Source organism: Pan troglodytes, chromosome 9, assembly GCF_028858775.2.
Source record: "Pan troglodytes isolate AG18354 chromosome 9, NHGRI_mPanTro3-v2.0_pri, whole genome shotgun sequence".
Classification (NCBI taxonomy): Eukaryota; Metazoa; Chordata; class Mammalia; order Primates; family Hominidae; genus Pan; species Pan troglodytes.
The window spans coordinates 10,125,688-10,139,204 of record NC_072407.2 but is presented as its reverse complement, the minus strand read 5'-3'; the positions used below and the strand labels follow the sequence as shown (position 1 = coordinate 10,139,204).

Here is a 13,517-nt window from a genome sequence, read left to right as displayed (position 1 = left end):
CCCTTCTCAGAGCCCTTGTGACAGGGGTTATTTCTCAGCTTGTGTAGTGTGGCTCTCCCAATACCTCTGGTCTGACACTTCTTAGTAGTCTTAAGCTTATTTCCCTCTGAGTTAGAATAGTTGTTCTCTCCCGGCCTGACTCCTCAAGCAAACTTTCTCCTCCTGGCTTCTACCATTTAGATGCTAGTGGATATGGAGGCTCTTCTATGAAATGTGACCTGTCCCTCTCTCTTTAATCTCCTTGTTTACAGTGGCCTGGACTCTATGACACTGGGGGAAAGGGAGAGAAAAGCATATAGATGGAAAATGATTAGGGGAGGGCTGAGAGCTAACCTGTGAGCCTGTGGACACCTACCAATGTCTTTAACCCTTCATGGTCAGCCTGAGGCATTCACAGGGCCATTTGGCATGGTCCTAGGTGGCATCCTCACCATATGTATTGCGCATGTAGATACAGCTGATTTGCTACCTTTACTCAAGTCTTGCCGGAGCTAGTACTCATGTTTCATATCTTTGGAAAATTTTAGCTGCACAGACCTTGAGGGATGCATTTGATGTCCTCTTTGACATTCAGAGACTGCTGTGCAGCCATTCTGAATAGAAAATCCTCTTCATCATTGTTCCCCACAAGCTAGGCCAGAATTTCATCATGGAGATTGAACTGGAGACTTAGGGAGTTCCTGGGGCTAAGCAGGGAGGGCTGTAGTGGAACCTTCTTGAATTTCCCAGAAAACTCTTCATGAAAATTCCCAGACCTTCCAGAGTCTGAGAATTTTCTCCCTTTCCTAGCTCTCTCTGTGTTGCAGTCTCCCTCCAGGCTGACCTGAGACTTTAAAGGGCACATCATCAAAGACAGCCCAGAGACCAGAAGGACAGTGCCCTGTGCCAGGCTTACTTTATTATCCATGTTGTGAGTGGAGCTCGCCTCTTAATGTTTGATTTCTGTATCTTCGTCTTTTATTAGGTCATTGTCATGGACCCAGTCTTTCTGTGCCCTCCCTCCCCTACTGTTTCTGTAAGTTCTTGCCTCTTCTTTTTTTCCCTATTATCGTAGAGTTCAGGCCACTGTTAAGAAGGAGATTGAGGAGAGAGGGACAGATTATATCCCATAGATGGAACCTCTCTTCCTCCTAGAAGCAGTGCAGAGTGATTACTAGGGACCAAAGAAACCCTCTTATTTCTGAACACATCCAGGATTTCACCATCTTCTCTTATGGCAGAGATTCAGCAGATCTCTTTCTGCCATGAAGCACCCAGAGCATCACTTAAGGTGAGGAATATTGAGGCTCAATCAGTGACACCCTCAAAAGACACGCCACTGTTTGCTACATGATTCCTATGCTTAAATTTAGCCTCTGCCTTATCACCTTCCTGTGATTCTCAGTCTTTTAAGACACTAGTGCACTTATTTATTTTTTAATCTAATAATATGAGTGTTTACTTATTCAGCCAACATTACTGATTACTCACTAGATTCCGGATGCTCCTGGAGCTTGCTCTGGGGCTGCTGAAATAAGTAATGCAGAGTCCCTGCTCTTTAAAGACTGACATGATGCCTGGCTTAGAGTGTGAGGTCTTAATGCAGGGACAAAGTGGTAAAGGCATTACAATAGGAAAGAAAAGGAGACATGTCATACTACCTTACAGAATTTGAGCACAACTTCACAAAAAAAAGGTTGCTTGGGTTGAATTAGATGAATAAGTACCAATTGAACAACATCTACTCTTTGGTAATTGTCCTCTGCTTTGTAGTTGAATAACTAAATACAGCTTTGCCTTTAGGTTCCTGGGAATAAAGTCCTTTCTGCTTTTCCTCTAAGAATCATAGCGGGACCTCCTGTTTACTTTAATAACAATTAATTGCAATTTATTTAAAAAATTCAAGAGCTTTAAGAGTATAAGTGGTTTTGGTTACATGGATGAATTGTATAGTGATGAAGTCTGGGCTTTTTAGTGTACCTATTATCTGAATAGTGTACATTGTGCCCAATAGGGGATTTTTTTATGCCTTATCCACCTCCCACCCTCCCCTACTCTGAGTCAGAAATTAAATTAAAATAAGTTAAAAAATTAACATTTACTAAGCACTTGCAGACTTTTACCCTAGGCTTACGAGCCAAGCAACACAAAGTAGAAGCCGGTTATACTCAGTTACATGTGTCTCTGCTTCTCTGCTTATTTGTTTACTTAATTTACTTCTCTGCTTTATTTACTTACTTCTTACTTTATTTACTTTATTTATTTACTTCTCTGCTTATTTATTTACTTATTTCAGCAGCCCCAGGGCTAGTTTGGTTTTAGCCTCACTGCTCTGCTCACACTGCTACTATTCAAGTCTTGAGTGCCTTCCACAAATGCACAGCTGTTCTCTGACTCCTTAGCTAAAAAATGAGAAATGGGCTGAAGCGTGCAACAGAAGGAGGTAGGCAAAAAAGACAATGGACTTTCTCTCTATGTGGAATGTTAAGCACTGAGAGGTGAATTTTTGTAAGATTATGAGATTCCCCTGGATGTCTCAATAAAAATGTCATTGTTATTTCAAGTTGATTCTAGAAGAAAAACAGAGAAACTTGGGAGATATATGCCCACGTGGCATTTCAGACTTTATAGCTATCATATTCAGAGTTTTAGGGCAATATGATTGTCATCATTAATTTGTACAAAAAGAGCTCTGAGTAATCTATGGATGCATTATCCACAAGAACTAAGTCATTCTTGACTTTTTAATCTTTACACGCACATGTGCACCACCACTCCAAAAGAGAAAAATACAGTTATTTCAGACTACGCCTGTCCTTTAAGACAAACATACCTACATACACTATCCAGTTTCAAGTTTTTTCTTTTAGTAAATTTCAAGGGTGAATCCCATGGACAAAGTTGATACTTCATGTTAACATGCGGTTGTCAAAGACACTGAATTGTTTGTTATAATATCATGATGAGAGGTAAACATATCAAAAGTTTGAAAAAGAGAAGCAAAGTCATGGAGACAAAGAAGAAAAGAAAGAAGCCTGTGGTCTAATTCTCAGTCATCTTCTATTGCTAATATTAAAATAATTATAACTATAATTTGTAGACTAATCTAGATATCAAGACTTTACATATATTACTTAATTAATATTTACAATAAACCTGTAAGATTGATGTTAGTTATAAAATAAGGAAATCAAGACTGAGAGAGTTTTAGTATCCTGCCAAGGTTTTATTCCTAGAATATGAAATGGACAAAATTTAAACTAAGTCTGTCTTCCTCCATTGCTTTTATTTATCTCACTACATTGTGAAATGTTCACCATGCTATGTTATAATTATAAAGTATAATAAGATATGTTTCTTTAAAAAAACAAACCATTAAGACACTGATAGAATTTCTAGAGATAAGTCAGAAAGTTATGGATGAATAAAGGAAGATTATAAAGTGCTCTGAACATAACCAATATTCATCTGACATAGGCAATGAGTCCTTTTGAGGGGTGACAGTGGACTTTGAATTTTGAAGGACCAATTCACATAAAGGAATTTGGAGACAGACTACACAAAAGGCATAGGTAAGCTTGGTGTGTACATGTAACTCCAAGAATGCAGGGATGGTTAGTAAAACATATGTAGAAATATATCAACTGTAAGACAAAAGTAATGCAAAAAAGATAACTTTTGATAATCTTTTATGCCAGTCTCAAAGTATGATTTTATTCCATGCAATAAATTCACCAAAGGATTTTAATCATAGGAGTGATATGATGAGATCTGCATTTTAGAAAAAAAACCCATGACTTCAGGGTTGAGAGTGAATTGGGAAGGTGTTTATGGCAAAGGCAGAAAGATGTTATGAAATAGTCCAGGTGAGAGAAGTTGGGTGTAAACTAAGGTAGTGATATTGGGGGTTAAGAAGAAGGAGTGGATATAAGAGGGGTTAACATAAAGTCAACATGAATTGGTGAATGAATAAAGGGGGATGAGGATTATGAGTAAAGACAGGTTCCAAGTTTTTAGATTGGGTTGTGTAGGTAGCTAGGGATGTAATTAAAAATTATTGCCAAAACGTAAGTAGAACAAATTTGGGAAAAATAGGTGAATTAATCCAATGTTGAATATGTTGAGGATGTGGTGTATAGATATTCATAAAGCAAATGGAAAAATGGATTTATATTTCAGAAGGATATTTGGGTAAACAGACATAAATTTGGAAGAAATAAAAGTATATAAACAGTTAAAACCATGGGAATAAATGAAGTCAATTAAGAGATAATGCACAGAATAGGGAATACAGGAGGGGATGGATCCCTGGAATCAATGACATAATGAGATAGAGAAAATGGTGGGACCAAGGCTACAGGGGGAACAACTCTGGAGTGCCATGTCATGGAAACTGAGGAAGACTAATTTCAAAAACAACAGATTGATTTACAGTGGTCAGTCATACCGAGAGGCTAATAAAAATAACTCTTTGAAGTTGACAGTTCCAAAATATAAGCAACTGAATAGTAGAGTTTAAGCATCTCTCCAAAAGCAGCTTATGTTTACTCTTATCTCTAAACGAAACTAAGCTTGTATTAATTCAGACATGTGGATGTCTCACTTGTAAAAGAATTATCTCCACCAAAGGAGATTTTCTTCCCTGTAGCTAACTTTATTCCCTTCGTTTGCAGTTGAAGTCACTTTATTCTTCTCATGATGATGGTTGCCCCATTTGGACAATGTGATAATGTAGCAGGAATGCAGAAATCATGACTTTGGTTTCTTTTTTCTCTTTCCTCTCCAAGCCATTGATAATGCTCCTTAGCAATTCCAGCTGGAGGCTACCCCAGCCTTCTTTTTTCCTGGTAGGGATTCCAGGTTTAGAGGAAAGCCAGCACTGGATCGCACTGCCCCTGGGCATCCTTTACCTCCTTGCTCTAGTGGGCAATGTTACCATTCTCTTCATCATCTGGATGGACCCATCCTTGCACCAACCTATGTACCTCTTCCTGTCCATGCTAGCTGCCATCGACCTGGTTCTGGCCTCCTCCACTGCACCCAAAGCCCTTGCAGTGCTCCTGGTTCATGCCCACGAGATTGGGTACATCGTCTGCCTGATCCAGATGTTCTTCACCCATGCATTCTCCTCCATGGAGTCAGGGGTACCTGTGGCCATGGCTCTGGATCGCTATGTAGCCATTTGTCACCCCTTGCACCATTCCACGATCCTGCATCCAGGGGTCATAGGGCGCATCGGAATGGTGGTGCTGGTGAGGGGATTACTACTCCTCATCCCCTTCCCCATTTTGTTGGGAAAACTTATCTTCTGCCAAGCCACCATCATAGGCCATGCCTATTGTGAACATATGGCTGTTGTGAAACTTGCCTGCTCAGAAACCACAGTCAATCGAGCTTATGGGCTGACTGTGGCCTTGCTTGTGGTTGGGCTGGATGTCCTGGCCATTGGTGTTTCCTATGCCCACATCCTCCAGGCAGTGCTGAAGGTACCAGGGAGTGAGGCCCGACTTAAGGCCTTTAGCACATGTGGCTCTCATGTTTGTGTCATCCTGGTCTTCTATGTCCCTGGAATTTTCTCCTTCCTCACTCACCGCTTTAGTCATCATGTACCCCATCACGTCCACGTTCTTCTGGCCACACTGTATCTCCTCATGCCACCTGCGCTCAATCCTCTTGTCTATGGAGTGAAGACTCAGCAGATCCGCCAGCGAGTGCTCAGAGTGTTTACACAAAAGGATTGATCTGAACATAATCTCATTGTTTCCTTCGGAGGCTTCTTCTGCAGACCACAGCCAGGAGCCTGTGACTGGTGTAGATTACATGAATACAGACCATTTTGCAGTGAGTATTCCTTCTAGTCTTACTAGTGCCATGCTAAAGAACACCCACAGATACTTGGCTTATTGGGATGTACCTGGATATCTGGATTTGTGAATATTTTTGCCATTTTTTCTTTTGCTCTTGATTTCAACATTTCTCTACTCCTTGTGTCAGTAGGACTTGGGGATAGGAGAAATAGATGATAGCTCTGAATGTGTCATCTTTCTCGCCTTTGCCCAATGGTAGGCCATGCAACACTGTCTGGAATTGTAAAGTCCCACCCTTTGGTTGGTTTTAGGTTTAGAGTTTCTTCAAAACCTCTAAGTTAGTGCTGGGATCCCCAGATCATTGGCTCCTGTTTACCAATAGGGTCTCTTCAAAGCAGCTGAGAAGGTCGCAGTGTAAGAAAACAGCATTTATTGCAATATGGGTATTACTTATTTATTTAAAACAAACATAAGTGGAGAAGTTATGGTAATAGGCTCTAGGAATAATAAAATATAATTTCTATTTTCAAGGAAGAAATCTATATGTGTCTAGGAAATTTATTTTAAAAGATATCTCTTTGTATTTTCAACTTATTTATATTCATGCTTTGGATAAAGAAGGAATAAGACCAAGTACTGCGTATATGTTTGTTTTATAAATATTCATTAAAAAACCCAAAAGTAACCATATAATTATTAGCATCCAATAACTACAAAATGTGCTAGATCCCGGTGTTGGTAAACATAGCTATAATAAATCAAGCAATAAGTATAGTAGCAGTTATGGACACTTAAAAATGGGTTTCTCTTTTGGAAATAGGGCATGTGGAGTGGTGTCAATTAGATCTTCTATTTCTGTTAATAGGAACTGGGTGAAAACTTAAAAGATGACTGCTACAATTGATATATTGCAACCTGTTTGTTGATGTTGCCCTGAGATCTGGCCTAATTATTTTTGTTCCTAGAAGGTAACACATTTTGTTTAGTCATGGAAGAAGTCAAGTCATTGCTACTTTGATGTAAGATGCTCGGGAGATAAGATTTATTTTGGGATTTCATATTGGTAGGAGGGGTAGAGTTAATAGTTGGTTTTTCTAGTTTTTCTTTTCTTAGTAAATTTTACTCATAATAACTAGTACTCTGTCTGAGAGGCTTAGTATCAGGCCTTTAACTTGGCCGTTGCAAGTAGATGAATTAGGGAGGACTGGTATGAGCTGTTTTTATTGCAGGAGGGATTACACATTCTAATCAGCTTGATTCCCAGTCTAGGGCTTAAACTCTGGTAAATTGTCCTAGAGAAAATCAGGGTATGATGTATTACATCTATTGTAACAAACTCTCTTAACCCTAGAGAGTCTAAGCTTCATTTTGGTAGGCTATAATGGGAAGTCATTTGCTTTTCTTTCCATTTAGACCACTTGCTGGTGCTTGCAAAGTGGATATGATAATAGGATCTCAGGCAGCTTTCTTGGATCACAAGACAGAAATGTGACCTGAAGATGGAAGAGTAACAATACAGAAGAGCTGTGTTCCTGACACTGTCTGGGCCACCAACCATGACTTGAACCTGAAACAGAAATAAACCTGTATCTGGGTTAAACCACCATATTTTTGGTAATCTTTGTTGTAACAGACCAACCTACAGCCTAAAAAGTATACGTTTTTCATCTCAGATCTTCCAAGTGGGACATGTGTTCTTTGCCTGAAGTATATCTTTTAGAATTCCCTCTTGTAAAGGTTTGCAGTTTTTGTTTGTTTAAAAATGTCTTTAATGCAGGGTTCTCTGGTAAGTCATAATTAGAAAATACAAGTGGAACCAGAGGACAGAGGAGAGACTCTTAATTCTAAATCTTTGCACCTCTTCCTACTACCTTATTCCACCTAGACATGAGGCAATTTAATTTGAAAATTCGACTCCAAGCACAATTATCCAGCCATCTGAAAGACATCGCAAAATCTCATAAATGGAACCTTAGTGGAATATAAAATGCAAAACAATGAGTGGCTGTTTTCCAGGTTTCTCTCTAAAAAGCAGGTCACAGGCTCTTATGCAGGTTAGGCTATGGTATTTAAATACAAAAAAAGAGAGTGTTTACTACCATCCTTACATATACATGAGGCAGGCAGTGAAACAGATCAGAACATGTTTTGTACTTTTGAAACACAATAACCCCATCCATTGCATCCATTGCTCCCAATAATCCCTGCCCAATTGTATTAGTGACCCTTCTTCCCATATGGAAAAGCAAGCAAAGGAGAGGAGAAACCGGAGAGAAGAGAGAAGTATTCACTCCCATATGTCCCCCTTGTGGGGAGAGGAAGAAGAGCCTTCCTCTGTGGAAGTATAAAGTGTAGAGAATGAGTTTTGTTCTAATAAGCAGTATGAGGGAGCCTTCTCATCCTTTGGGTGAGGGAACTTTGGGCTTATTGCTAATGTCACATGGGGGTTTAGAAAGGCATGGGGAGCAGGGGCAGGAGATTTTTTTTTTTTTTTTAGTATGTGTGCAGGGTCATAGTCTCTTACCAATACAGAATTAAATTGGAAAACAATAACAATAAGGTAGCATGAAAAGAGTTAAATAATTGGAAACTAAACTAAATACATCTCAATAACCCATGGATCAACTAAGAAATCACAGAGGAAGTCAGAAAATATTTCAAACTGATTGAAAAGTACATATAGCAAAAGTTGTGAGATGCAGCCAAAGAGAAAACAGAGAAAAATTTATACTTTAAATGCCTATATTAGAAAAGAGTAAAGTTGTAAAATCAATTATCTAAGTTAACAACTTAAGAATTTAGAAAAGGAACAATAAATTAAGTCCAAGGTAAACAAGAGTAAGGTATTCATAGTGATGAGAGCAGAATAGAGAAGAGCCAATATGGCTGACTAGACACAGCCAGGAAGAGCTTCTCCCACCAAGAGACAAAACCATGAAGAATACTGACAACACTTTGGGCAGATCTTTGGAAGGGAGGAATTGAGAGCAGACTGAGGGAGGACACAGACGCTGGGCTGAAAGAGGAGGAAGCTGGAAATCCTGCATGGGGTTGCTGAGCACCAGGTCTCATTTCTGGCCTTGAGTGGCTCCTGGGGAAGGAGTGAATTAAATAGGCATTGTGTGGCCCACTCTCCATGTACCTCTGGAATCCTAGCTGCAGGGGACCCCACCACCCCCATAAACATTTGAGCTATCAGGGAGAAGTGTTTGGAGACATGGAAGGAACGGGACTCCAGTCTATGTGGAGCCCAGAGGGTTTGGCATAGGACTGGCTGCAGTGGAGCACAGAGACACCCATCCCCCAAGGCTTGCCATGCTCCTCTAGGTGGCTTTGACCTTGTTGTCTGTTGGACCTGTAGAGAACAGGGATATCTTGCCTGTGCAACCAGGCAAGTCTGATCTGAGTGCTGCCCTGTCTGCCAGCCTCTTTCTGGGTCCCAGCCTGGCTCCATGTGCTTCATCACAGCCTCAGTTGCCAAACCAGGGAGCTTCCCAGTGGCAACTGCTATACCTCCTTCACTAGCAGACTCCACCTAATTGTCAGAGAGCTTTGGCTGAAGCCCCCCGACCCCTGCTGACATGCACTCACCTGCACCCTGCCCCCACTGCTTTGCTAGAGTCATGCAGACATTGACACCCCACCATCGCCAATGCACATACACACACACAAACCTCAATGTCACCACCCTTCCACTGCCAATGCACACGTATGTGTGGACCCCACTATGCCATTAAACTACCACTGTCATTGCACTGCCACTGCCACCATGCCATCACTCTGCCACTGCCAGCACATGTGCTGCCCTCACACTGCCTTAACACACGTGTAAGTGAGGACTCTCCTGCCACTTCCCTGATGAAGCACTTTTGGCAGCACCCTCCATTGGACTGTTGTTGCCATGGGACGGAGAACACCTTGGCTCCTCCAGTGCAGTAGGTGCTTAGCTTAGAGGGGCTGGAGAACAAAGCCATGGGCCTTGTCCCAGCTCCTCAGGGTTAGAGCACACAACCCAGGAGTGCTGAGTTGAACCATGGCCCCCTGAATATATCCATAAATGAAGCTAGTTGACTGAATCCAATTTACACCACAGTGAAACCCTTAGGGGCGCCAAATATAAAAGCAAAAAGCCTCATCCTAAGGACAAATTCAAACATTAAAGGAACACCAGCCAATACAGATGAGGAAAAACCAGCATAAGAACTCTGTCAACTCAAAAAGACAGGGTATCTTCTTACCTCCAAAAGACCACCTAGTTCCCAGCAATGGTTCTTAACCAGGCTGAGATGGCTGAAATCTCAGACATAGAATTCAGAATCTGGATGGCAACAAAGATCACAGAGATTCAGGAGGAAGTTGAAATCTAATCCAAGGAATCTAAGGAATCCAGTAAAATGATAGAAGAGCTGAAAGACAAATAGCCATTTTAAGAAATAACCAAACTGATTTGATAGAGCTGAAAAATTCACTACAGGAATTTTGTAGTACAATTAGAAATACTAACAGCAGAATAGACAAACTAAGGAAATAATCTCAGAGCTTGAAGATTACTGTTTGAATCAATTCATTCAAACACAAATAAGAAAAAAGAATAAATGCAACTTTTATTAAATGCAATTATGTTAAGAGACCAAACCTATGACTGATTGACATCCCTGGAAGAGAGGGAGAGGGAGCAAGCAACTTGGAAAACACATTTGAAGATATTCTCCATGAAATTTTCCCAACCTCAGTAGAGAGTCTGACATTCAAATTCAGGAAATGCAGAGAACCCCAGTGAGATACTCTACAAGATGACCATCCTCAAGACACATATTCACCAGATTCTCCAAGGTTGTCATGAAATAAAATGTATTAAAGACAGCTAGAAAGAAGGGGCAGGCCACCTACAAAAGGAAGCCCATCATATTAACAGTGGTTCTTTCAGCAAAAACCTCACAAACTAAAAGAGATGAGGGACCTATTATCACTATCCTTAAAGAAAAGAAATTCCAGTCAAGAACTTCATATCCAGCCAAACTAAGCTTCATAAGCAAAGAAGAAATAAAATCCTTTTTACACAAGCAAATGATAAGGAAATTTGTTACCAGGAGACCTGCCTTAGAAGTGCTAAGCATGGAAATGAAAGACTGTTGCTGACCACCACTAAAACATACTTAAGTACATAGACTATTGACACTACAAAGCAAGTACACAATCAAGTCTACATAACAGCCAACTAAAAACATGACAGGATCAAATCTGCTTATATTAATATTAACCTTGAGAATAAATGGGGTAAAAACCCCACTTAAAATGTTCAATTTGGTAAGTTGGATAAAGAAGCAAGACCCAACTATATGCTTCTTCAAGAGCCTTGTCTCACATACAATGACATTCATAGGCTCAAAGCAAAGGAATGGAGAAAAATCTATCAAGCAAATGGAAAACAAAAAAGAGCAAGCATTGCTATTTTTATTTCACACAGAACTGACTTTAAACCAACAGTGATCAGTGAGGACAAAGATGGGCATTACATAATGATAAAGAGTTCAATTCATCAAGAAGACTCAACTATCCTAAATATATATGCACCCAACACTGAGCATTCATAAAAGAAGTTCTTAGAGTCCTACAAAGAGACTTTGGTAACCACAGAATAATAATGGGAGACTTCAATACCCCATTGATAGTATCATACAGATGACTGAGGCAGAAAACTAGCAAAGATCTTCAGGATCTAAACTCAACACATGAATAAATGGACCTAAGAGACATCTACAGAACACTCCACCCAACAACCACAGAGTCTACATTCTGCTACTCTGCACAGGGTACATAATCTAAAATCAATAACATGCTCAGCTATAAACCAATTCTCAATAAATTAAACAAAATTGAAATTATACCAGCTACATTCTCAGATAACAGCACAACAAAAATAGAAATCAATACCAAGAAGATCTCTCAAAACCATACAATTACATGGAAATTAAACAATCTGTTCCTGAATGATTTGGGGTAAATAATGCAATTAAGGCAGAAATCAATACATTGTTTGAAACTAATGAGAACAGAGATACAACATATGAGAATCTCTGGGACACAGCTAAAGCAATGTCAAGAGGAAGGCATATAGTGCTAAATGCTCACATCAAAAGTTTAACAACCTAAATTCCCACCTAGAGGAACTAGAAAAACAAGAAGAAAACAACCCCAAAGCTAGCAGAAGAAAACAAATAACCAAAACCAGAGGTGAACTGAATGAATTTGAGATGCAAAAAACTATGCAAAAGATCAATGAAACCAAAACGTTTTTCTTTGAAAGAAAAATTATCAGCTAGGCTAATAATAAAAAAGAGAATATCCAAATAAACACAATCAGAAATGACAAAGAGGACATTACTACTGACTCCACAAAAATACGGAAAGTTTTCAGAGACTATTATGAACATCTCTACAGACACAAATGATAAAACCTAGAAAAAATGGATCAATTCCTGGAACATACGACCTTCCAAGATTAAATGAGGAAGAAATTCAAACCCTGCACAGACCAGTATTGAGTTCCAAATTTGACTCAGTCATAAAAAAACCTAACAACCAGAAAAAGCCCTAGATCATATGGACTCACAGATGAATTCTTCAAGATGTGTAAAGAAGCACTGGTGCCAATCCCACTGAAACTATTCCAAATAATTGAGAAGGAGTGACTTCCCAACTTATTCTATGAGGCCAGCATCATTTTGATACCAAAGTCTGGCAGAGACACAATGAAAAAAGAAAATTTCAGGCCAATATCCCTAATGAACATAGATGCAAAAATCCTAAAAAAAAAAATACTAGCAAACTAAATCCAGCAGCACATCAAAAAGCTAATCTACCATGATCAGATAGGGTTTATTTCTGTGATGCAAAGTTGGTTCAACATATGCAAATCAATAAATGGGGTTCATCTCACAAACAGAACTAAAAACAAAACCATGTAATCATCTCAATAGACAGAAAAGTCTTTTGATAACATTCAACATCCCTTCATGTTAAAAACCTGCAACAAACTAGGCATCAAAGGAACATCCTTCACAATAATAAAAGCCATCTATGACAAACCCACAGCCAACATCATACTGAATGAGCAAAAGCTGGAAGCACTCCCCTTGACAAATGGAACAAGAAAGGAATGCCCACTCTTACCACTCCTATTCAGCATACTACTGGAAGTTGTGGACAGAGCAGTCAGGCAAGAAAAAGAAAGAAAAGGCATCTAAATAGGAAGAGAGGAAGTCAAACTATCTCTCTTCACAGAAGATACCATTCTATATCTAGAAAACCCCATACTCTCTGCCTAAAGGCCCCTAAATCTGATTAAAAAAAACTTCAGCAAATTTCAGGACACAAAATCAATTACAAAAATCAGTACTATTCCTATACACACCAATACTATCCAAGCTGAGAACCAAGTCAAGAATGCAATCCCATTACAATAGCCACAAAAAATAAAAAAATAAAAAACCCAGAAATACAGATAACCAGGAGATAAAATATCTCTACAACCAGAATTACAAAACACTGCTGAAAGAAATTAGAGACAACATAAACAAATGGGAAAACATTCCATGCTCACGGATAGAAACAATCAATATTGTTAAAACATTCCCCATACTGCCCAAAGCAATTTAGAGATTCAATACTATTCCTCTCAAGCTACTAATGACATTTTTCACAGAATTAGAAAAAAACTATTGTAAAATT

The 13,517-nt window shown here is 39.3% G+C and overlaps 1 protein-coding gene across 1 annotated transcript; it reads left to right on the top strand.

Moving 5' to 3' along the window:
• Window positions 1-4,657: 4,657 nt before the first annotated feature.
• OR52L1 (olfactory receptor family 52 subfamily L member 1) lies at window positions 4,658-5,800 on the top strand. The gene has a single exon (XM_521803.7). The coding sequence runs from the start codon at window positions 4,731-4,733 to the stop codon at window positions 5,718-5,720; it is 990 nt and encodes a 329-aa protein (XP_521803.3). The 5' UTR covers window positions 4,658-4,730; the 3' UTR covers window positions 5,721-5,800.
• Window positions 5,801-13,517: the final 7,717 nt, after the last annotated feature.

What these genes read in the sequence shown, in the direction of transcription:
- OR52L1 (XM_521803.7), top strand. Translation starts at nt 4,731, where the DNA reads ATGACTTTGGTTTCTTTTTTCTCTTTCCTCTCCAAGCCATTGATAATG.